General features: G+C 42.7%; 1 protein-coding gene across 1 annotated transcript in view; it reads right to left on the bottom strand.

The window, feature by feature from the left end:
* TFAP2D (transcription factor AP-2 delta) overlaps window positions 1–26,391 on the bottom strand; it is a 50,001-nt gene that overhangs the window by 22,358 nt on the left and 1,252 nt on the right. The window contains exons 2-5 of the mRNA XM_014281834.3: window positions 22,923–22,983; window positions 11,124–11,289; window positions 8,228–8,346; window positions 823–964 (exon numbers count right to left, since the gene is read on the bottom strand). Of these exons, the coding sequence (XP_014137309.1) occupies window positions 823–964; window positions 8,228–8,346; window positions 11,124–11,289; window positions 22,923–22,983 (488 nt within the window). The remainder of the gene's footprint in view (window positions 1–822; window positions 965–8,227; window positions 8,347–11,123; window positions 11,290–22,922; window positions 22,984–26,391) is intronic.

The raw sequence follows: 26,391 nt of genomic DNA on the forward strand, positions 1-26,391 counted from the left end.
AGCACTGGGATGGTGGTTTGGCAGCTCAGGTTTCTGGCCTCAGCTCTCCTGCAGCCTCACTGTGTAACACTGCAGTAATCACAGGAAGAGTATGAACAAGTTCAAGGTTACCCCATGCAGGCATATCACACACCTAGTGTAGGTTTACATTGTTCCATGCAGACTATTTATTCCTGTTTCCCATAGCTCATGAAGGCTAATTCCTCCCTCATCAAGGCTAATTAACCTAGATGAAACGTTATCCTAACACAATGTTACTGCTCCAGGGTGGTGAGTGGCTCGTTTAGAGCAGTCGGGTGTCTGTGTGTCTTTAATGGCTTTAGCAAAGCTCCCCTGCTGGTCTGCATTGTTCCAGTGTCTTTGACTTCAGGGAAACTCTTGCAATTTCCATCCAGAGTGGATCTGTCCCTCTGCAAACCAGCTCTCCCTCAGCAGACTAATGATAATTATCCCACAGTAACTAGCACTTCAGTAGAAGCTTAGATCTGTTGCTCACAAACAGGAGGCAAAGCCAGTCTCTGTCCTATAGATCTTACCAGGTAATATCCCCTCCTCTCACCTAAACCAAAGCACCTGAGGAGATATATGTGCCCCCTTAGCCACAGGCAATGAGAACATAGCTACAAAAATCTCGTTGTAGTCAATAAGGTTCTTACAGCATCTCTAAAGAAGCTTGCTCTCGCTTGCTGTCAGTGAGTACTGTTGTGATAGCAGTCACCGCAGTCTCAGCTCCATACTCCCACTCCTCCCTCCCCCAGCCCCCAGATCCAAAATGGAGAAGTGACAGACAGATTTCTTTTTTAGTTTCCCCTCCCTTCTTACTTTGTCGCTAGGATCATCTTTTTCCTCGCTGTCTGCTCTTTCTGTTCCATGTGCTGTCTGGCAATGTGCTCTCCTACTGCCTTGGCAGGGAACTCTGTTTCACAGGTGTAGCCGAAATCTCTGGCCAAATGTAACGCTTCCCCTGCGGTCAAACAAAATGGGTCAGTCAGTTTTTAGGGTGGTGGTGGTGGTTGTCGTTGTTATTGTTATTATTATTATTATTGTTGTTATTGTTATGCTTACAGAATTTCTTCCGCTCTTAAAGAAACCCCAAACAATAGCAAATCACTTTTGTAGACATTTATTCCCAAGCTCAGTTACAGATCTCAGCCCCGTTGGGCTCATGCTTAGTCATCAGATGGTGCCAGCTAGAAGCAAGGAAGGGTATTTCTCTCATGAGAAAATACTGGTGAAGACACTCGGGTTTAGCTCCCTCCCTTGCCACCCGTGAGTACTGGGAAGTTGCTCAAGTTTTGTAAGCCTGCTTCATCATTGATATTTAAGGCACAAAAATTAACAGAAGGTAGGAATATATAACTCTGAAGAGCTGAGATTCAGACTTTGGTGTTTCACTTCTCTATCTCTAAATGAAGAATAGCCTTCTACCCCAGGAGGGAGCTGTAGGGGTAACACACATTTCAGCATATTTGCTTAAGGGTTAAGCCAGCAGGCACAATACAAGTGCCCCATGCTAAAGATGAGTAGACCCCAAAGTAGGGCATGAGAAACAATCCTGTGTCCAAAAATATCGCTACCAAAATTGACCAGACGAAATGAAAAGGGATGACAATGAAGATCACAATTGATGTTTTATAGGTGGTGAAAACAAGGCAAAGGGAATACGTTGCTTGACTAGCCTTTGTGAGAAGACTGTGACAGCGGCAGGCACTGAGTATCTCCCTACCGCACCATGGAGACTGGACACTATAACCCAACTCCATGCTGGTGCCAAATGCCTCTGGAAGAACCTGCCCCCCTCCACTAGCTTAGAGAACCCAGAATTTCGTTTTAGGGTTTACTGAACACTCTGGCCTGCGTGCTGTGACTCTGACAACCTTGGTGTGGGATTTATCTGATCAAACACAGCTGCCTGGGGTGTGAACATCTGTGCCTAAGTTAGTTTTTCCCTGGTGAGAAATAGGCACTTCCAGATGACACTTGCTCTCCTCTCACTGTAGAAAGTAGAAATAGGTCAGCTACCAGAAGTGTATGTTGAAGCACATCTGCATGAGGCACTAACAGAGATGTCTCCAGAACAGTTTTGGGGTTAAGATACTGTGGGGTTTGTATTTTATTTTTCTTTTTTTCAGTTGTGTATTTGCTTGTCGCTACGAGAAGTGGCATTGGACCCTGGCTCTTTGGAGACTAGGCTGATGCTCCAGGTGAACAATTAGGAAGGATGCAGGTACTGTCACACTTCCCTTTGAGACATGTGCAAGTGGAATTAATCTCATTAAATGTCAGTATTGATGTCTGACCTAATACTTTCAAGTCAGTGGAGACAAATTAGCACTTGAAGCATGTGTCATCCTATACTAAAGTAGAAGGCAAAAGCTGATCAGAGGAATTACAGAAAAGTACGGGTTAGAAGTGAGCTCAGGAGATCACCTGCTGCTGAAAGCATGGCCTTAGATTAGGTTATTCATGGCCTTTGCGAGCCTAGTCTTTAACATTTCCGACCTTGGAGATTCCACAGCTTTTCTGAGCAACATAATCAAATTTTTAATTATTAATTTAATTTAATTTAATCGTTAATCACCCAGAAGTGCTGATTTCTCCCTATTGACTACAATGTGACATGAGAGGACAGACACAACTGTGATAGAGATGGTGTGACAAATCCCGTCCCCAGCAGGACTGGGTCTGCTCTGCACAGACCTGGCCAAGCCAAGGAAGATGGAAACTTCCACGGGAGTAGTGGTCCTGTGCCAGGGGCAATGTGAGGCACGAAGAACAGCATGCACCGACCTCTATTCCAGACTCTATTCTCCACTTTTTCAGTTTATTGTCTCCCCTTCTATCATTGGAGTTTTTAGCAGAAAAATACCTTTTGTTTCCACGAGCCAGTACTTTGTTTTGTGTTCATCTGAACTAATCGGATTCAAGTACTACTAAAATACATGCACTGCTCCCAAAGAATTTGTTTGCTGACGCCAATCAACAACAACTTTCGCAGCTGTAACCAATTTTACAGAAAAAAAAATAAAGATTATACTCAAAAACATTTGGATTTATTTGGATTTTTTAAACATGATTTCCCATATGCCTAAAACCAGTAAGAAGTTAACAAGTAACCACTATCTCTGAGTTGAAAGGAGAAATGGTTTCCACTTAGTTTACAGCTTCCAGAAAAGTAAAAGAATTTTTTGGTGAAATTAAAATGGATTTCAGTGGTATTTTAACAGTGAGGCAGAATGAACAGTCATATAGCTGACTGCCAGTTTTGTATTTAAAACATCTATCTCAGACTTCCTCATGGATGAGAAAGAGTACAAATTTAAGCCATAGCTTCTAAATTTTCTGTAGAGCCGCTTCAAAATTTCTACTTCAGCTACACCTTTACTTTTCCTTAAATAAAGACTTAAAGAGTAAATCAATTGTAGAAGAGCACCAGGGTTTGCTTTTCAACAAAACTCCATTAAAACACTTGATAGGTTTGTTTTCATGCCAGCATGGAAAGAAGATGAAGCTGTCATCAGGTGGAACTACCATTGTCCATACAGCTCTGTCCTGCTTCCAGTCAGACCCAAGTAGCAATATAAGGCCTATAATCACCAAATAATTTAAACATTTAGCCATTGGAAAAGCAAAACTTTATGTGATGAAATGTAGGCATTTATTTAACATGGTCAACAACAAACTGACCGGAATTTGTGTTCACTCAATGTAAAAGAAAAAAAGGGAATGAAAAGATGAATTGTCATTCAAACTTATCTCTACAAAGATGGTGTATATTATTTACTAGAGTTGAAGAAATTACACTAAAATGTTTTGATGATCTGAGAAAATTATATAAAAATATAAAACATGCCCACTTTACCTGGAGCTAGGATTATTATTGTGATTGAATGTTAATGGGATATGAAGAGGTAAAATCATGAGCAAAAAGAAACAAAATTACTTATCTGCTTGTGGCTATAGATAGCTAAAAATGTAGATAGAAATGTACCTACTGTGTTTTGTGAGATAATAAATAAAAAATGTTTAAAATATATTTTTAAAACATATTTTTACTGGAAATGGAAAGCTGATGTACGCTACGAATGCACATTAGCACTATGCGTATTTATTCACATAAGCACACACTTCCATATGACATACAGAGTAGGAATTCTAAATTATAACATCAAGTTCTGAATAAAAATACAAACCTGGACATGAAAACACTCTGCAGAACATGATTTGTGATATCTCATTGTTGAGCTAAGATAGAATATTTAAGCCAGACCAAATGATGATTTGGTGTTTAGGAGTGGATTGTGATACACTTCTGTACATATTATTTTTTGTTAAACTCTGTGAATAGAGGTCCCTCATATTGCTGTACATAGGAAGTAAGTCTGCTTGGTGGGGAAAGTAGTTTGCACAAAATGTTGTAAAAGATGGTCTTTCTTTTTCTACATCATAATTTGGACAAACATTGATTTTAAGGGAGAATGTGGAAACGTGGGAAATGTGAACGAACCGACCTCTTTTACCTTAGATTTTCTGCCTTCTGCCCAGTTATTATTTACATCGGGGGGATTCATAGTAAAGTAAGAAATGCCTAAAATCCCTGGCTTTTATAACCGATTGCCTTGTTTCAATCTAAATCGAATATCTCTATGTGCAATATCCCCAGCTCTTTCCTTCCGCAGAGACAAAGTATGCGTCTTGATCCTTTCTCCTCAAACCCAGCACATGGCTTTGCAGCTATAGGCAGTGCTGCCTTTCCTATATAATTTGACAATTGACCAGAAAGCTTTGCCTGATGGAAAAGGACAGTTGCTGAAACTGAATTGGCAGCGACAACTCTGGAAAGCCTCAGCGGAGAGACCAGCCGCGTACCTTGACAGGTTTCTGTGGGCAGGTGCATGGAGCAGCATGTATGTCTCCTGGGTCTAGCAAGAGTGAGAGATGCTCCTATCAGAGTGAAGGCAGAAGTTGCATCCCAGGAGAGGGACACTCAGCGTCTGAATCTCCTACTCTCTCCTCCTCCGGATGCTCTACCCAGCAGAAATGCTACCCAGGGGGAGGAGGGACAGGCTGGAGGTGGAGGGAAAGTTTTTTCTATTTGTAGGGTGAGAAGGGAGAAGGAACAAATGGAAAGACATTTAAACAAAGGTTGGTGGGGGAGAAGTGTGACAGTTGATAGCACGGTGAAAAAAGTAACAGCTGACCTATTTTTCTCAAGAGTTTTGGTCCCCAAATGATGAATGCCATCAATTCTGTGTCCTGGAAATTTAGTGTCTTAATTAGGTTTGACAGAAAAACAAACTCCAGACTTTTTTATAAGTGCTTTTTATGGTTGGATTTGGGGTTTTTTTTTGTAAAAAAGTTTGGTGGTTTTAAAATAATTCATGCATTGATTTTACCTGCATCTGCAATTACATTCATGCTATATCTCTACCTTATAAGTGACCTGTCCAAACAGAAGTGGACATCTCTCCCCAAATCATTTCTTGCTCCCACTTGTGAAGCTTTTGACTCCTTTGATCCAGCAGTAAGGCTTAGCCTTGGCAATGCTAGCATTTAATGGAGGAGCCTTTATTGTATCAGCTAAAATATAGGAATTTTCCTTTTAGAACTGGTAAGAAAAATGACCTTTCCCTTCATCTAATCTAGGCACTAGAGGGCATCCCTCACCTACGCGTTTGCGCGAAGATCTGTCCCGTACCGCTGGGGAGAGTCCTGCCACGCCGAGTTCATTCTCCCAGTCTGTCTTTCCACCCACTGTGCCGATTTATGTGGATGGCAACGTAAAGAGAGATGAGCTGTTCAAAGAATCCCTACTTCGGGTCCTAGAAGTCCCTACCTAGACACTAAAGATGCAACCTGACCAAAACAAGAATAATAGTAAACACTCAGCAGCCATGCTGAACCCCACATTAAGTAAGTTTGTAGAAAACAAGGGGCAACAGAATAATTTTCATGAAGTCTGGAAGTTTACATGTCCATGCAGCCTAGAAATTCATTGCAGTTCCTCTGCTGGACTTAGCAGTACTCCCCCAAACTCAATTATTTTAGTCTGTTTTAGAGAAAGAGAAGTATTAGTCATGCCAGAGACTTTTGAGATGGCTTTGGTCAATATACCTAATCATGGTACAACTAATTTTGTCTTTTTGTAGCTTAAACAGATATTCCAGAGGTTGAGCATATTCCTGCCTTACAGAGATTAATTAAAGGCCTCGATACATTGAAGACTGTGAACATTTTTAGTAATAATAAACTTAGAACCATTTGAAGTAATCAAAAATGACACAATCCTGGCTCCTTATGAGAAGTCCACACAGTGCACCTGATATTTAGGGTTTTAATAAGACCAAAAAATCATGATGTCAATTTCTGTATTGATGTCACACAGAAAAAGCCGATATTATTTTCTTCATGTCCTCTAAAACCCAGAATAAACCTGTGTCTTTGTATTCTGCTTCTTAAAGCAGCAGGAGCCAATGAAGGATGGGGTTCCTTGGGGAAACCGTGCTATGAGTTAGTACCACCTGGGAGTATTATCTGCATGTCCAAAGCGAGGAAGCTTATACCACAAAGAGTTCAAGGAGCACTGCCAAGTTTGGCCAAGGATTTGTCACACAGACAGAAAATGAGCTTCATTTTGTTTTCCGTTGGAACGTTAAACACACATGGTGGTGAATTTCCCAGAAATTCCAGTGGAAAAAAATTCATCGTTAGCATGTCTAGGCAAATAGGTCTCTGTCAAAGTGAGCTCAGTCTCAGTATATGTCTTTAGGACTCAAAGTAAGGCAGTCTAAGAACAAAAGCAATACCATGGGCTTGATAATAGGTTTGATATTGGCTCTGAGTAAAGGGCAGGGAGGCAAGAACAGCTCCATCCCTGGGAACGAGGAATCTAATTCTGACTTACAGTAGAGGTACTTTACCATCAGTACCAGGCTAGCAGTTGAAAGAGGGCTTCCTCACTCTCAGTCTCTCGTGACGAATGAGTAACTGGCCATATAGCTCTGTTTATTCTTCCCTGCTAAGCCCTGAGATGTATGAAGGACTGTGAAGGTAGGAACAGTCTTTGCGCCATAAACTGGTATTTTTTCCAAGACTGTAACTCCATTACAGCTTTCTCTTTATTACAAGCAGGTGTGATAAGGACACACCTGTATTTCAGAGCAGCCCCACTGTAGTTCTGTGTGTTCGGTGGCCCCTGAGAACCTTTGCCCCTCCTCCTAGATGCTGAAAAACCTCTGTTGTTGTGGATTCAGCACTCCATTGCCTTGTGGAGTCTCCATCCATTGAGACAATAGAAACCTCAGTAGACAAGGCCCTGAGCAACCTCTCCTAATTGACCCTGCTTTGAGCAGGAGGATTGAACTAGAGGATGGGCAGAGGTCCCTTCCAGCCTCAACCTTTCCATAATTCTGTGATTCTGTGGTAATATGTGCTGAGAACTCAGCCTACTTGGCTAGATCTGTATGGACCTTTCAGGTTATGATCCTAGAAGTGTTGACCTTTAGGATGAGCTGAGTGCTCTCAACATCAAGGAGGAGGGATCTGAAATTCCCAGAGCTGCTACTTGCAGCTAGACAACAAACTGAGTACTTAGTGGATTCACCCAGAATAGAAGAGATTCAGGTAGAGTTTCTTCCCTTTGCCTGAGGGGTTTGAACCTGCATCTCCCTGCTGAAGGTTTGAAGAGCCTCGCAGTATTTGGTGAATGATATTTAAACAACAAATAAAGGCCAAGAAAGTATCTCCTGGGCCTCTCTAGAGTTTATCTGAAAACAGATTTCATTCATTTATGTGTGGGGGGAAAAGGCTTGTCTAAATATTATGCCTTCTTATGGGAGAAAAAAAATAAATCACATTTTTGGATCAGCTCCAGGAAATTCACAAGTTTTTTAAAAAAGGAGGATAAACAAACCTACTTGTAGAGTTGGTATAAGACATTCATCTCACTCACAAGAACACTTGGATCATCGATTTGTAAGTCAGATCCCAGCACAAAAAAACACAGATCAATGCTGAGGAAACTTCAGGACCAAATCACTTGCTGGGAGCCAAGACGTCTCAGAGTGAACTTCCATTTTGCCACTCATTCTGTCTGTGGCTTTAGGCACACCAGTTCTCCTCTTTGTACAAAATACAGGTTATGATATTTAACACTGGCCAAAAAGTGTTGCATACAAGGAAACATTTTAATTATGTTTATATTATATTGCAATATTATAAACCCTACCTTCTACCAAAGAAGTCAAGAGTGTGACATTTGCTGCTTTTCTTCTTCCTGCAGGCAAATTCAGTCCCAGTCTGTCTAATTTTTCTCGCAAGCAGCGTCCTCCATTCTTGGATTTTGCTCTATTGTGAGAGAACAGTAGGAGAGAGAAACTTGTCTTTATTCTGCACTTTTTCCCCATGTTAATCGATGCCTAGAAATTGTATACAGGTTAGTGACAAATGTGTGGGGTAATGCCTGCACTAATGTCAACAATGGAAAATCTTGCAGAGCTGTACTCTGAACATCCTGCTCGCCTTGTACAAGTCTTTCATGTTGGTCCTTTGACAATGTTAGACATTACAATGCCTTCACAGGGGCATCAGATCCTCAGACAGCTTTCCACCTAGTGGAACCTGTGGTCCTGAATTGGGCACAGAGCCTGGGATTGCAATGACTGAATATAAATACTAACAGTGCAGTCGCTTATATCTGATTTAACCACCCCAAGCTCCAAAGACAATCAAGAGAGAAACATGCACTTCTAGCACAATTAAACAGATATCTAGAAAGAAAGGGCTTTAGCCATCTATCCCACCTGGCTATAGGAGGAAGCCCGGTAGCTACTCAAATGTAGATGTCTACATGGAACTCAGCTCTAGCGATCCCTCTATGATTTATGTGGAGACCTGGGTACTTAGAAATGTAGGCTACGAAGCCCAGTACTTGCAAGGAAGAAGGATAAGGCAATAGGAAATGCTGAAGCCAAAATCCCAGCCATTGCTGGTTACCCACGCCCCTATCCCAAATGCCTACATTACTTTGCTCTCAGAAAATGGTTCCTGGTGCATCCCACACCTGCTTTTCTGCAGTGTCTCAGCGTTTGAAATATCTGAGACATGCCCACTTACACAGAAGATGCAGGTTCAATTTCTTCCTCAGCCTGAGGGAATTTTAACCTGTGTCCTTTAGGCACATGCAGCAGCCAGCTGGCAGGGAATTACTGGTGTTAAAATGCTTAAACATCAAACAGTGACTGCAACCCAGATCTCTCCCATCTCAAATGAATGACCTGGTCATTAAGTGATAAAGCCATCACTACAATTACACATTTGCTTTTGTTCAACAAATATTTAATTAACCCCAATGGAGGTTGAGGAGCTCTCATCTTAGAATTATTAAGCTATTATGACTATTAAGCATGCTTAACTGGGTGTTCTGAGGTGCAGGTTCAAGTTCCTTCAGGCCGAGGAAGGAATCAAACTTGGAATACCACCATTTGGATAACCGGTTTTACACAGTGAGAGATACCACAACTTTGGCCATGTTGTACATCAGGAAATGGCTTCTGAGAACACTTTATTCTGAAGAAAATCTAGTTGGGAAAACACCTAGACAGTGACTGCTGACAGGGTGCAAAACCCACCCTGCCAGGGCTCTGGCAAACCGTGAATGGGATTTAGTTTTGCTACATCTCTGCTGGTCAACTACAGAACATTTGAGTCTTTTCTCTAGTTGCCACACCAACAGGTATAGCCTGACCAAATCTATTCATTTACACTCTCTGCTTTGTAAAGCAGAATTAGCGTAGCCAGGCTGCTGGCTGGGACCAGTCCCTGGCTTTTGCTAACTCCTGAACCGTGCCCAGGGTTGATTTGAAAGAGTGATACTTGGTCTGGGCCAAAAATCGATGGGGATTATTCTAGCATTTTAACAGAAGAAAGAAATTGGCCTCTGTGATCGGGCTGATGCCCTTGCATTCTTCATAGCTTGCACTAGTGTTGAAGTCTGTGGTATAAGTATTTAAAGCATATATTCCTCTGACTATTAGCTGAAGGCCTCTGCAGGGTGAAGCAATAATGGAAGAAAATTTGGGGGGATGTAGATTTTGGATGTCAGTGCCTATAGAGGTAGTTAAATGGGGCTCATGCCCCTGAAACAATTTTAAGATTTGATGATCTGTAGTCAGTACTCTGCAAGATGGCTCGAGACAGCTCTTGGAGTACTACATAACTTAGAATATCGCAAGCTGGTTAAAACGACTTTCAGTATAAGCAGGAGGATCAGTGTGGCCTTCAGTGACAGCAATGCAATAGCCCATGACTTTCCAGCTAGTTTTGATCAAAGGGCATTCAAGTAGCTTGTGCCATCTAAGCTGATGCCTCAGGGACATTGCGACTTACATATGCCTGGCTGAATTACAGCCGCCTCCTTGTTCTCCACTTGCAAGGTGGGACACAGACTGCCTCTTCCCTCCTTTCTGCTGTGGCTCTCTGGAGGTGGCTGCTCTGGTCTGTGAAGGGTCAGAGGCAAAACTGTACCTAATTACTTCCCTCCAGTATCTCATAGGATAAGGAGAGCAATAAAATCAGCATATTCTGTCTTTTCTGTACTCAAAAGGCATGCGGAGGAGAAAGGAAGAAAAAGGCATCCCTGCGCTCCATGGTTTAGTTTTCTATTGAGCGAGGGCTGTAAATACATTCGGTAAAACAATTTACTTTTAAATAGTTTCTCAAGAAGAAGTAAGATTTGTAGCTCTGGTGAAATTTTCTGCACATTAAGGGCTTTTCCTGTTTTGGTTGGGTTTTTGTTTGTTTGTTTTTTTTTAAAAAAAAACATTCAAAACAAAGCAAAGCAACACCTATCAGTCTCCGATGAATAAATGAACTGACAGGGTAAAAAAAATGAATGAGTTCACTGAAAAATGCAAACCTTCTGTGAAAAACATCAACACAGTCTTCATTTTTTGTATTTATTGAAAATTTCCCTAGAAATAGTTTTCACCCCCAGTCCATCTCCTGTTTTCCCACATGGTGACCACCTATCCAAGTAAGGAAAGGGAACAAAACCTATTTGTAGAAAACCCAATTACCGAAATTACAGCACTTTCTAGGACTTGTTATTCTCACCTTCAACTTACCTTCTCAAAATACCTCCTAAGAGGGAAGCATTGAGGCATTCTGGTGGTGAAAGGCGCCTCTTCACCTCTGCAATGGTCACTTTGTACTTGGAAGTGGAGCTGAGTAGGGATAAGCGGCCAGGAACAGAGCAGAACAGGTCGGTGGGGTTAACAACACAGGTGCCACCTACAAAACAACAGATGATTTAGGCTGGGGAAAACCTCTTGTTTTGACAAGCTCAGTCATGAAGAAAAATTCTGTTGTTCACTTGGGGCTGGTTTTGTTATTGTTTTTGTTAGGGTTTGGGGCTTTTTTAGGGGTGTGTTGTTTGTTGTTTTTTTTTTTTTTTTTTTTTACATTGTATCACATTGTTGCTTTGAGAAGATGAATGCATCAAAATTTCAGCCTGGGAAAAGTGAGTTATTAGATCTCATAAGCTTTATAGTCAAATTAGATCATTATGGCTCTTTGATATAATTTGATTTTATGCTCAGCAGAAATTACATAATATCATTGCAAGACTCTTGTACTGACTATGATTAACAACATAAGATTGAATCGGATTCAGGTATCATTCACAATTTTAAAAATGCAGTTGGGGAAAAATGTAGGATGTTGGCCCTGCCAAGAAATGTTCATTTTAACTCTCATAGCAGTGTTTAGGATTACAAAGATGCACCGGCACTATAGGTTTGCAGAGATTTGCAGCTAGAACGGCTTTCCACACCTTTGAACCCTCGTATACTCCTTCTAAAGTTAGGTCAAATCCTCAGCTGATATGAATGATTGAAATCTATTGAGCTACATCAGTTTATCTCAGGTTAGTTCTAGAATTATTTATTGAAAATGGCGATTACTTGGCCTGGGTCTAAAACTGCTGAATGATGACCAAATCTTTCAATGAAGCCTGTGATCAATACCTCCTCAGGCAAAATCGAGCTTTTAACTTAAAGTTAATATGAGAGAGAGCAAGAGAGAAAACTTTCTCTGCAACTGATCCAAGAGGATAGAACAAACTCCCAGGGCAAAAAAACAGCCAACCAAACATCCTGAGGACTAACACATATTTAATCACCAAGTGCAAAACACTTTTCCTTGACCTGCCTTCTCCAACCTGACTACAATAAAAATCTCTGTGGAAGAAATAAATCTTACCACTGCATGCACAATTCTTCCCTGAGGGATATATGAGAAAAAAGAATGAGCTGCATATGACAGTGATATAAATATCATAGAATTCAATGCACTACTACTAGAAGGAGTTCAGATGATTTATGTGAGGATGATGATACAAAGACCTTCTTAGAGCAGAATGAAACTGTGCTCATCATTCAAGCTTAAAAGAAAGATACTGTATTTTTTAGGCTACCAGAATTTCTTCTTTCCTGCAAGCACCTTATTTTTTTGCACAAAACCCCATCTTTTTTGCACTGCAAGAGCTCACTTCATTATGCTTAAAAATTTTAGTTTGCAATCTAAATTCTGTAGTGTGAATAGAATAGAATGGAATGGAATGGAACAGAATAGAATGGAATAGAAAACAATAGTTCACTTTAGGCAAGATCTTAACACCTTTATTTTCTTCCACATGTAAACCTTCTTAAAATTAAGGTGACTATGTGTGTTCCAGTTTTAGCAGAGACAGAGGAATATAACTGAAGGACGAAACTTAAAGGCAGACTATTGCTTGCTTGCATAAGGCAAACAGAATTTCTTTCCAAATATTTCAGCTCTTGAAGGTATATTTAAACATTTGTGCTGACAGCAACACCAGAAAATAACATCTCTTGGTATAAATCCCAGATGGGTGAGATCCTGACTCAGTACAGCAGGGTATTTTATTCCTTTTCTAATTATGTTACAGGATAGTTATTAGTGTCCACATCTCAGACAGAATATAGAGGCAAACCATGCATCGCCAAACGTATATACACATCAAGGGCACTTATGCACATTTTTGCACAGCTCAAAGCTACAGTTCATGAGCTCATATGCTCAAATGCAGAAGTCTGGTGCCACATGCCTAAAATGTTCTTGGTTTTTTGTTGTTTTGGTGTTTGGGTTTGTTGTTTGTTTGGTGGTGGGTTTTTTTTCTTCATATCTGAGGCAAGGCTGTGAAGAAACCTATAAATATTTTCAATCAACATTTTCAAACTTCTGGTCTGTCAGGTACATTTGTGAAGAGTGTTAGCACTGAGTAGATTTGTTTGTTTGGCATCTTCTGCCACGCAGTACATATGCACACGTGTACATACACACGTCTCGAGAAAACAGTAGCAATGTGTACATATTTATTTACTTCAATAAGTCTGTAAATTTTATAATGAGTGAGACTGTACAGAAATCAGTGTCATATTAAAGTGTATCTTCTTGCCAGGTTAAGCCAGTATGTGCACCATTTATGCCAGATAAATAATTGTTCCTTTAATCCAAAAACCTGTTACCCTGCAGCTGCTCCTACCCTAACCAGAATTTACTGGAACACTTCTCATTACTATCAAATAGAAGACTGTTTACCCTCTACAATATTTTAAAACATCACGCCTATGCAACCTGATCTTAAAGAAAGCAATTCTAGGTAAACCAGGTATGGGTTAAAAGTAAAAGAAAACAACAAGCCTAAGTAATTTGCTTTCCAGAATCATGGAGAACAAGTTGCAAATTACAAGAAGGTAAAATCTGTTGCATATAATTACTTCACCATATTAATTATTCATTGACACAGCAACAGAGAGCGGTGTGGTGCTTTCTAGATGAAGCTATGTCTTTGTCACAAACTGTGTGCAGTTTTGAAGGCACGGCTCTCTTACCATAAACACCACCTTGAAGAAGAGATGGATGAAGTCCTGGCCTTTACACCAGGTGGTAAACAGAAAAAGGCATGACAGTAAGCAAAGGGAGGGCTGCTGGGAAGAGAAAGGAAAGGGTAAATGCAACCACACTGGAAGATGAAGGGTTAGGTTTCTTGCCAAACACACACTTTTTAGTGTGTTCCTTCCCCAGTGTTCTGATCATGCATTGGAGCAGACAAATGATTTGTGAAGAAGTGCATCTCAATGGGGAGAGGGCAAGGTATGTTTTAAGTTGCGCTAAACAACAGTGGCAACAATGATCTTTTCTTTCCTGTCCACCCAACACCACTGTAGGTGCTGTTGGAAATGCCAGTCCTTGCTCAATTGCCAAGCCAGCCTTGTCGAAACAGGGTGTTTGAGAGGTGGGATGCTAACAGATACCAGCTGAACAAGCAGGACAAAATACCCTCAAAAATAGAATGGAAATAATGCCTTTCATGAGTCTAGCAGTCCAGCCTGGAGATCTCTACTCCTCTTAGCAGCTTTTACTTGTTTTAGCGATCTTTACAGACTAGCTTCTGGTACATAAGACCCCATCAGCTCATCAGATGAAGAGCCACACACATAGCCACTGCAAAGTAATGTGCCCACCAGTGCACATAAAGATGGAAAAACTGTGGCCATTGCTCCCTGGCTGGTTACCCACACCACTGGTCCTACTGCAAGGCTAGAAGAAAGAAAAGGAGAGCAGGCAGAAGGGGAGATAGCTGGCTGGATCATCCAGCAGATTGCCTCAGCAATTTTGTGCTTCGAGTACCACATGAAATGGGCCTGTGAATATTAAAAAGACTGTTTTTAGGACAACTGTTTATACCCACAGGGAAGTGATTACGTGGTCTGGCCTGACATCATCTGTTGCCATAAGGTACTGTGTTAGAGATGACTGTAAATGGTGATCGTTGCACTCTTACAGCCACAGAGGTCTAAAGACACAAGCAAGCAAGATTTAGACAAAGGCGAAAAATCTTTTATAGTGCAACTGATAGATTAGGGGAAAAAAAAAAAAAAGGGAAAGAAAGAAGGGAAGATTTGAGGCACACAAACCCTTCTTCAGGGCTTCTCTTTCATTCAACTCTATTCAATTGCTTCTTTCTTCATGACAGAGTCCTACCCTCTGATCTGTTACCTTCATGTTGGTTTCAACAAATATGATTGTTCAAAAGGAAAAAGATGGGTGAGGAAGAGATATACTTTGTGCAGCAGACCACACTTGGGCGAAAGACCCAGGACCCAATGCTGCTGTATACTGTATTGCCCCAGCCACCAAGTCACCTCAGGAGGTTATATATAACCTCATCTAGCTGAAGGTGTCCCTGCTCATTGCAGGGGGTTGGACCAGATGACCTTTAAAGGTCCCTTCCAACCCAAACTATTCTTTCAACCTTTTCTATTCTATGATTATTGTCAAGTGGTCTGAAGGAGAGGTATAATGAAAGACTATTTTCATTTTTGCTAGCTTACTTTTGGGACCCAATCCTTTTCCCTCTGACTGCTTCATGCTCATCACAACATACTCCTTTGTGTGAACTGTGCTTTTGCTTTGTTTCCCAAGCCTAGAATGAACAAAAGTTAGGCCATGTGATACTGAGAAAGGTAGTTACAGCAAACATGGAGAGAGTGTTTCCTCTTCCTTATTTCTGTCTCCCCATCAAATAGCACAAGTCAGTACAAAATGCCAACACAAGCTGATGATGGGTTGTGTAGATGACAGCAGCAAGAACAACAGAGCCATACTCTAACTCAACAGTCTTGTCAACACAATGAAAATCCCAATAACACATGATGTGAAAAAAGCTTGGTCTGTTTTGATTGTAGGTTTCTCTTTGTATAGATGAAGAGGACAATAGGGTGGCTGGAGTGCAATGATTTATTCTGATTTAGTTATGTGCTTGGGCACCTGCTGAAACGTAAGTCTCTCTGATGCACTCAGAGTTAAATATTTGTGCATCTTTTCATTGACAAAATCCGTATTCTTACATATTTTATGCTTCTCATAAGTAATGTTATTGCTTCATTAGGCATGAGAAAGACAAATATCTGTTGACATCAATGAATGATTTTTACACTTTAAGTACAAACATTTTTTTTAATGCAGGTCTCTAATTTTGTATAGATACACACACCCTTACACTCTGCATAGTCATTTCTTATTTGTTAATCATAACAGCTGCAATATGATGGGTATTTTACGTTCATTCAAGATAAGGTAATCCCTTTCTTCAAGATATTCATCCATAAATATAATGCACTTATGGAAAGAAACATCATAATAAACTGGTGACAACAGTGCAGAAATACTGTGACAACAGTGCAGAAGTACTGTTTATTTTGTTTTTCAGGATTTACATGTTTGTGTGCTTGTGTACATTATTAAGTATAAGCACGCCTGAGTGCCTACAGATTAATCTTACATAAAATATTAATAACATGCTATGCTTTTTATTAGTCTATTATTTATATCTACAGGTGTTGTTAGTGGGAGTCTTCAGCTTATAGTATATTTTCTGTTCTGAAATTCTGGCAAGTTTACAGTACATTACAAAATTAAAAAATGAAAATCTGCTTCTCCTTAGCTTTTTTTCCCCCTAGTAAGTAGCAAATCTAAGCAAGCAGTGAACTGTATAGAGTTTATTTAGTACTATTTAATCCTGTGTTCAGTTCCAAAAAGTCAATAAGCAATTTAAAATATTCTCCAAATTATTCTCACTTGACCCATTCATCAGTCTCTGGAGCTAAATGTTCAAAATTCTAAAACTCATCAATATTTGTCAGGAAAAATGTAAGTGCTGCTTTGTTTATCACTTATTGTTACGGTTTTTCTTAAGTTAAAAAACTTAGCATCATGTATGTAGTCTTGTAAACCAGCTCGTTCCATGAATGTAATTCTGAGATAATATCCCTCACTACAACATTCATGCTAAGAAAACAAAATCATGCCTGCATGCACAAAACATGTTTGTTTGTCTGTTTGCTTATAATATTAACCAGAAAATTCAACAGGACTGAGGGGATGGTTAGCCGTTTTTAAGACCAGTCTCTTACCTACATGACGTTTATAAGGCTAGTAAGAGTGTTAAGGGTTTTAAGCGTAAGCAGTGTTAAAAAAATAACTGGGGAGAAGCCAGGTATTATGGTGGGAAACAGAATAGCATAAACAAGGGGAGTTGTTACAGGAATTCAGCTTTAAAGACTATATGAACTTGCAAAAGGATGTTAAATCTCAGGCACCCAGGACCAGCCCTCTGTGACTGAGACGGTACCGACAGAAGCACAGCAGCACTTGTACAGTTCCTGGGGTGAAGGATAGGACCCAAAACAGAGCCAAAAGAAAATAAACCTACTGCTTTTCTCTTTCCTATGCACAAGCCATAAGAACTCAGCACTTTTGAATCCCTTTACTGGGCCCTCCCTGAGCCAGCGTTTGGAAAAATTACTGGGTGGTGTAGGTGAACTTGTGGGGCTGCAGGACGAAGGCTTGAGCAGGCTGTGCATGGTGTGGGTTGTGTGTGCAAAGAAGGGATGAGGGGCTGAGGCTCTGCCCCTGGTGTCCCACGAGTGGGGTCTGCATGGGGCCGAGGAAATGGTGTTGAGCGTGGGGGAGCTGTGCTCGTCGCAGGAGGCACTGGCAGGTTGCGTGTGGTGTGTGCGTGTCGGGTGCCCACTTGTGTTGTGCTTCGACACACTTTGCTCCCTGCGTGCGTGCCTGAGTTTGCGGGGTGCCAGGAACTGCTCGGTGTGGTGTGCATGGCTCTGAAATCGACACTGAGGCAGGCCAAGCTGGGACTGTGTGGGTCACGACAACCCACAGCTCGGAACGGAGCAAAGAAAAACACAGCGTACACAACCTCTACCCCAGCAGGAGAGGGGAGCAGCACAGACCCCCAAAGTGGGTGAGATCCCCACCCAGGAGCTTTCCATCGCCTCTCTATGCCCAAGCCTGGAACACCCCTTTGCAGCTCAACAAGGCAAAACAACCAACCAACCCAAAACCCATTAAAAAAAAAAACCAACAAAACCAAACTAAAGGAAAAGCAGCCTAACCCTCAATCTCACGTCTCTTCCCCAAACTTCTCCCAAAGGTCTGGCTGGTGCAGGACCCGGGGGGCGGCTCCGCTCCGCGCCGCCCCCCCCCCCCCCCCCCCCCCGGCCCGGCGGCGCGCTCGGTGCCCGGCAGAGCCCGCTCTGGGCGGCTGCTCAGCCCCCTCCGGCCCCTTCCCCAGCACCAACTCCGGCCCCCTGAAAGTCGCCGACCGATTTGGCTTTAGTCGGCTGGAGATTATCTCAGCTGGAACCGCGAGAGCCATTAATTAAGCCAGCTATTTAGGGTTTTAATGCGATTTAAATTGGCCCTTGGAATAGAAAAGAAAAAAGACAACAGTGCTAATGACAGTGCATTAGGATCGGAACACAATGACGGGCTATTACAAGAGTCCCAAGGCTCTTGTAAGGTTCAGAAGAGCCGGGCGAAGGAAGGGAAGAGGACAACAAAGGGAAGACGAGGAGGGGAGCTGCCCTGCTCTCGGTGGGCTCCCGGCCGGGCACGGGGAGATGGCTGGAGCGCGGGGACCCCCGGCCACCGCCCCGGGACCGCCCGGCGCTGCCCAGCGGGAAGGAGAGCTGCCCTGCCCCTCCCCTCCCCCGCGGCAGGGGGCAGGGCCGGAGGGGGCCGGGGGAGGCCAGGGGGTCCTCAGTCACCCTGCGAGGTCACTCTGGCAGGTAACTCCAGTCAGGCCAGGTAACTGGCCAGGTAACTCCAGTCAGTTTGGCAGAGCAGGGGATAGCAAGGTGAAGGGGATGGCCCCTCTGCCCGTTCCTGCATCCCGGGATGCCTGGAGGAGCCCGCGGTGGTGGTGGGGTGGGGTGACACGCCAGCACCCTAATTTTTTCCCTTTCATCTACACACAAAGTAACAGGGGAGAAGATTCGCCTGGGGAGAGGCGCAAAGCCCTCAGCCCCTGCCCTCACCCGCCTTCTCCAATCTCTGCCCAAAGTCTCATCCTTAATGACTGAGTCATTAGGCGGTAGTTTGGAGTGTCCAAAAGTAAAATTAGAATGGGGGAGAGGATCAAGGCTCAGCGAGTGCCTTTCAAATAAGAGGTGATACCACCACTAAGTACATAAAAGGCACAAGCGAAAAAGGGGAGCGCCTTTCCCCGGATTTTATTGGTAGACTTTATGGTGACTGATGGTTGAGCTTTTAAGAAGAGGGTGTTTTTTACTTTCTTTCTTTCTTTTTTCCTTCTTATTTTTCTTTCTTTTTATTTTTTTTTTTAATCAAATAAGATCTGAGGGTTGTTCCTAGCTAGGCACTAATGCATTCGGATGTCAGTCACCTCTAAGCGATTTGACAAACTCAAGATCTCTTAAAACGTGCAGAGTTCAGATCATATTAATTCCCCAAAAATGTTTTGATTCAAAGTAGTTTGTATTTTATGTTGCCAAGGGCAATCGAAAAAGAGCTATTGCCGATAGGTTGGCCCTTCTCTCTTCATGGCCCAGAGGCGATAGCAGTATTTAAGCTTCTGAAATTAGCCTGGGGCAGGAACGATGGATGATCACAAAGCGAAACAAGGGCTTTTTTTGGAGTTTGCCATCTCGATTTCATAAAACGATGCAGGCCAAATGTCACCGTGTTGTCTTTTTAATCCAAATATGTGGAGGTGAGGACACCAAGCCTGCATACACTTCATGTCCGAGGGATGGAGAAGGGATGGGTGTGGAAGGGGGCTTGGAGGGCATTTTAAAAAGAAGGACATTCCCGGCCCCTCCCCCACCCCCACCCCACCCCCACCCCCCCAAAAAAAAAGAAAAGAAAAAAGAAAAAGGTTATTTTAAAAAGAGAGAGAAGGTAAAAGAGAGACAGGAAAATCAAACAGGAATCAGGTTATTCTGCTTTTAAAATGGCAACCTAGAGAGGAATTAAAAGGGAATGGGTATGTAATAAAAGCCTGAGACGATTAATAGGAAAATATAAGAGGGGAGGGATTTTTTTAATGATTAAAAACCATAGACGACTCCTGTAAATAGAAGCTTCATTTCTTCAAGTGATTTCTTTTGAAACGAGCGATCTGAATATTCAACTTTAAGGCAAAGCTCCACTCTGTATGTACAACATTAATATGATCTCTGCAGAATTTGGTACTCAGAAATATTAACATATCAAAGCCGGTGCCTGAGGCTAGAGAAGCTATCGATACAGGAGCAGTAGGAAAAGTAAAGATTATTGGTTCTGATGGTTAGAGCAGGGAAGCTCCGGGCTAAATCCTGCACACCATTAACTGAAAGTGATAGCATGGGGATCTCTGCCCTGGACTCGGTGGCAAATATTTTCTCTAGCTAGTAATTAGCTCTCCAGCACCTAAGCCTTGCAAAAATCTTTTACTTTCCGAGCCTCATTAAAAGCAAACACCAAATCACTGCACTAAACAATCTAGAAGGCAGCTGATATGTGCAATGGCAGCCAGAGATGGAAGCAGTTTGTGATGTTTGTCAGTCTTATCAGTACTAATACCAGGACTGCAAACCATGGCACTTTCTTTAGAGATTGCTTTTTTTGAGAGAGGACTAGGGAACGCTGTATTCCTCTGGGAAAGTATATGGGAAGTTTTCTTTTCCCTTCCTTCCTTCCTTCCTTCCTTCCTTCCTTCCTTCCTTCCTTCCTTCCTTCCTTTCTTCCTTCCTTCCTTCCTTCCCTTCCTTTCTTCCTTCCCTCCTTCCCTTCCTTCCTTCCCTTCCTTTCCCTTCTTTCTTTCTCTTTCTTTCCCTTCTTTCTTTCTTTCTTTCTTTCTTTCTCTTTCCTTCCTTCCTTTTTTTTCCTTTCTTTTCCTTTCTCCCTTTCTCCCTTCTTTCCTTCCCTCCCTCCCTCCCTTCCTTCTTTCCTTCCTTTGCCCCTTTTCTTCCTGCTGCTGCATCTAAAGCACTCAAAACCAACCTTTAAAAAAGTGTATATATTAGTGACAAAAATAAAATAAAAAATCTGACACGAGATGTTTAAAATATTAGGGAAGCCGCTCTCGAGTTAATATATTCTTATTGATGTATTACTAGAAAAGAAGTGTGATTTATTTATATGGGATACTGTATAGCGCTTAGGCGCAGGATGTTTTGATTACTGCTAACACCTATCGCTTTTTTTGAAGTCGGACAAAATATTTATTATGTATTTTTAATATACATTTGAAACTTATCCTCTCGCCTTTGATATCTTCCCTGAATATGCCAGGAGATAGATAGCAGTGCAGTAGTAGTTCAACACTTAAATCAGGGTAGAGAAACCCTCACATTTTCATGCTGGATTTCCTTTACTATCAATCTTTAAATCCTTGAATAATTTGATCGCTTTAAAAAGAGAGAAGGGGAGAGAGAGGAAGAGAGTCTTGACTGCAATCATCTGCACAGGTAATTGGAATCTGCTTAGCAGGAGCTGGAGAGCTGAATAAACCGGAGTTGAGCTGAGCTGAGGTTTGAGCCGCCCGTCAGCTGGGAAATGAGAGCCGCAGCCAGACTCCACAGGCACAGACCCCAGCTGATGGGGACTCGGTCCTCCTCTCCCTCAGCTAACGATCTCCTCGGAGGTCAGCTCTGGGATCAAACCCGAAAGAATTACCCCTTCTTCCTCGGGATAACTAGAGCCCACCGAAACCCCAGAGACGAGCCCCTGGGCAGGCGCAGGCACCGACACCACGACTCGGGCAGGACTTGGCCAGCCCGGCGCGCTGCCAGCCCTCTCCGCAGCGTCCGCCCAGCGCTGCCCAGGGAGGGGCCCGGAGATGTGGACACCCCCGGCCCCGCCGCTCGCCTTCCCCGCACGCCCCGGGGGGAGCGGCGCGGCGGGGCCGGGGCCGGGGCCGGGGCCGGGGCCGGGGCCGGGGCCGGGGCCGGGGCCGGGGCCGCGCGGCGCGGCGGGGCCGGGAGCTGTCCCTTCAGCACCACCGCGCCTCCGCCCGCCCCGCCGCTCCTGCCGCCCGCCCTGCCGAGCCGAGACGAGCTGAGCTGAGCTGAGCTAAGCTGGACCCCCTGGTCTGCAGCAGGTGAGGGGAGAGGGCACCCCCAAACCTCCCCTCCCGTACATGTCACCGCCTGTGCGCCCAGGTCCGCCCGCCACAGCTGCGTGTCACTGTTGTTTCGGTGTAAAGTTTGTTCAGGTTGAAATCAGCCCGCTGCTCCGGTAGGATCGCATCGCCTGAAACACCTCTTAAACATCTGCTTTTCAGGGCGATGGAATGACTAAAGAAAGGCAGTAACGGGTCAAGAAGCGCGAGTTCCAAGGGGCTGAGCCACCAAGTGTCCTCTCTCCGACTGCATTATTCGTTTTATATTGGAAAGGAAAGTATGTGTTTAAGCTTGTAAGAAGAATGTGTTCCTCAGGCCTTTAGACGACTTTTGTTTCTCTTTCAGGGTAAGTGACAGCAATAACAAACTCCCCGGAACGCTCAGGTTTCACAAACTCTGAAGAAATGCTTATTTAACAAGAGTTCCAAATCTTTCCTCTAACTTTGACGTTAGATATTTACATTGACAGATGGTTATCAAATGAAGTGACACTCAAAAGAGAGTTCCACACCGGTCTGTAGCGCTACTAAAAGCACATTTCCAAAAAAGCTCCTTCCTTTCCCCACACAAGATCAAACTGCCGATTTAACAGTCCTGCGCCAGGGAACACGTTTCTCAAACTATCAGGGACCAACTCGGTTAAACGGGGAATGATAAAAGGAGTCAAGGCGGCTCTGGATTCAGCGGGAGCATCCTAGAGCTACTGAGGAACAGGTCATTTGTAAAGTGCAAATGGACTCTGAAATGTGAAGTGCTCTAAGCTAGTTTGAAAGTGGTTCTGCCAAACGTCAATTTATCACTATTTCGGCAGTAATCCAAACTGCACTGAACAGTGAGGGAGAGAAAGAGAGAGAGAAATGGAGAGGGGTTTATGTTTACAAAAACTGATAGACGCAAGTATTTGTAACCTCTTACCTCTTCTTATCACACCTCCTTGCCCGTTCAGCACAAGTCCACACTGGGCCTCCACTGAGCTCTTAAGTAACGAGGGGAAAAAACAGGAAAGAAAGAAAATCAGACACAGAATCCCAGAGAGACCCCACAGACCTTTTGCTTTGTCACACGACTCACTCAGGAACAATAGTTAAGGTGAACTGGAAAACCAGTGACTCTCATCGAACTCCAGTACTCTGGCGAAATCCCACCGCCACCCTGCAGTCTGCCCCTGCTCCACCAAATGCACAATAATTATCAATTTCATTTCCATTTAAATAAGAGTTTCTCCTGAACTAGGGACTTTAGGTCGGCAGTTACATGACAGGGCAGAAGATAAACAAGTACTCTTGAGAGAGGTGTGTTCCCACTCTACCGTTGCACACACAAAGGTAAAAATACAGTTTTATGTAGTATTTTTGCATGTTTAGCTGCATATTTTATGGTGTGTATATATATATATATATATTTACACACACACGGAGCTAAATTCATGTATCTGTTTCCCGACACCTCTATACCGACTTACAAAGTATTCATGGAAGTAGACAAAGAGCACAAACACCAGACGACCTATTGGGCTTTGCCGGCTACACAGAGTCGTAAGGGTGTTGTAACAATGCGTGTGTCCGCACATAGGTGGGGATGAATATGCATCTTTGCGCACACACAAACAGAGGCACCCATGTGTGAGTGTGGGGTGAAGAACCATCCAAAAACCTGCCTGGGGCTTCTGGTGCACATCCGAAGAGATCTCATTTCTTTATTCTCCTGTTACAAGGCTGATTATTTGGGGATCTTCGCCCTCCTTAATAAATATTTTTATTGGAATGATAAAAGACTTGAAAGGGTTGGGTTTTCTTTGGGTTTTTCCTTATGTTGGGGTTAAAAAAACACAACAAACCAAACCTAAATCTTTGCCCAGTGGAAATGTGTTAAAGACGCATTTTCCTCTACAAACAAACGAGGTATTGGACATGAAAGAGGCCTTTAAGGGTGTTAACCTATTCAACAGCCCGTGAAGAGTTAAGTAAATGCGGAGAGAGTCGGTGCATAATAAAAACCCCACTTTACAAAACAATCTTTACAGTCCTGGCTCTCTCCCCCACTTTCACCATATTGGCGCTGGCCCTGTAAGACCTTCCTTTTCAAGGCTCTTTTTTATTTTAAGTGTTCTGCCTTAAAGTGATTATGAAATCAATATGAAAAAAACTTGGCGACTGAGCATAAATTAAAGCGGTGATGGGAAAAGGTGTGACAGTTTTCTTTGTTGCCCATGGAAAATCTTTTTAGGGCACTGAAAGATGCCACTCCAGCTCCAAGACTGTTTGCATCTGTTAGGCTGACTTAAACCGCCCTCGAAACTATTGGACATTCACTTAAAATTCTGTTCAGGGAAAAGTATATTTACATTTGTTGCATTTGAAATGAGGCATATGCTGATGAACGTTTTAAAAAGAAAGACTAAGGAGAAAGGGGAAGACTGGTTAGACCACAATTTTGGTTTAAAAGTATTTGTGTGCAGTCCTATTTCTGTTTGCCAGCAAAACGCTTCTTTCTAAGCCCAAGGTGATATTCGCAAGAGTCCAAGTTTGTTCTGAATCATCTAAATCGTAACGAGAAATATTAATATTTTCAAGTTGTCACCGCTCAGCCTTTTCGATACCTCAGTACACTCCCTCTTCTGTTCGGGAAAAGAAGGAGGAGGAAAAATAAAGAAAAGATTAGGTACAAAGGCGTTAAGTCTTTTACTTTCGAATGAAGTGTGATCGAAAAATTAATATTTTCCAAAGAAAAGCTGTTGATTTTTTCTTCTTTAAATAAATAAAAAAAGAATGTGCCTTTAGCAGCTTAACCAACCTCTTCTCCTTTTTTTTTTTTTTTTTTTTTTTTTTTTTAAAGGGAAACATGTTGTTTGGTCGGATGACATTGCATAAATGACCAGTTGAATGGCACTAAGTCGAAAATTGGATAAACTATGGTGCTTTTTTGCCCGGGACTTAGGCATTGTCTGCTGTCTTGCAAACGTTCCTAATCCCCTCTTTTGAAAAATACAAGGCTTTGTGCCTGCCAAAGAAAAAAAATTTGTACAGATACAAAAAAATCAGCAGCAGACGTGGTTATAAAAAGGAGTAAATAGGTTTTAGTTGAGCTGAGCAGTGAATGGCAGACTTTTTTTTTTTTTGAGGGGGGTAACATAAGGAGATCCTTGTGAAAAATGTAAACAAAAAATGGCCAGAGAGGGTAAAATTATATAGTGAATTTTAATGCAGAAAGCTAGGTTTAAATAGTTGGGGTTTCCTTCTCAGAGATATAAAAGATAACATTCTTTCTTGTTGGGTTGTTGGATTCTTTTCTCCTTAAAAAAAGAAGGAAAAAGAAAAAAAAAGGGGGGGTGGGGGGGGGAAGATTTCTTTTCTTCTCTACCAATAGAGGTTTGGGCGGGTTTTTTTTGTTGGTTTGTTTTGTTTTTAAAGGAAGAAAATAAACCTTCTTAGTTTTACAAACTTCGGTATATTTTTTTTCCCCGAGTCTTTGACCGCTACGTCTTTTTTAGAAAGACCAACATAGAAAGCTTTGTATGACTGGGAGCCAGATTTGGGGGAAAAGTAAGTACAGTAAATACGGTCCCATTTGTCTGTCCCCGCTGATCGGGAAGCCTTTAGTTCCTCACTCGTCGGGAGAAGGAAGGTTTGCTTTTGGTTGGAAGGGACTTTGCGAAATGGGTGTGAGATACAGGAGGGCGTTGTTTGTAATTTTGGAAAGAAATTTCAGTTCAGCCACCGGCTCGATTTACCGGAGGTGAAGTTTTAGTGCGGGGGAAAGTATTTTTGAGCGGATAAAGCTGATGGTTTGGATACATAGAAAAAGAATTTTTTTTGGATGAGTCCAGATGCCGGTTAGGGGGGAATGGGTGAGTGATTAGACGCATAGATAGATGAATTCAGCGTTATCTGCTTGTATCTCTCTCCCTATTAACATCTAGATCGCATATTGCGAGGGATTTTTATCGGACTGAGTATTTCTGACGAACGTTTGCTCCCGTTTATTTCTTCCCTGCCTCATGCCACGGAGTTCAACGGAAGGTTTGCCTTTGTATGTGTGTCGGAAAGGAGATTTATCTCCTGTCCTGTCTTTTTTCTTTTTTCCTACTCCATCCCTTCCTAAACACACCTCCCTGCTCCGTCCGTTCGTTTAAACGGTTCCGTTCGCCGAAAGAAAGGAAAAGTTTAGAGAAAGCAAGAAGCTGGGTTTGGTTTGGTTTGATTTAGGGTCTGTGTGACATGGATAAGGGGCTGTGCAGGCACACGGGGACCCGCACGGGCACACACGCACCCCAAGATCTCCGGGTGGGTTCCACGGTCTCAGCCATCACGGAGACACAACCCACGCGGGGAAGTCAGGCTCGAGTTTGGGGGGTTTTTTTGTTTGGTTGGTTTTTTGTTTGGTT

The sequence above is a fragment of the Falco cherrug genome, chromosome 6, assembly GCF_023634085.1.
Source record: "Falco cherrug isolate bFalChe1 chromosome 6, bFalChe1.pri, whole genome shotgun sequence".
Lineage (NCBI taxonomy): Eukaryota > Metazoa > Chordata > Aves > Falconiformes > Falconidae > Falco > Falco cherrug.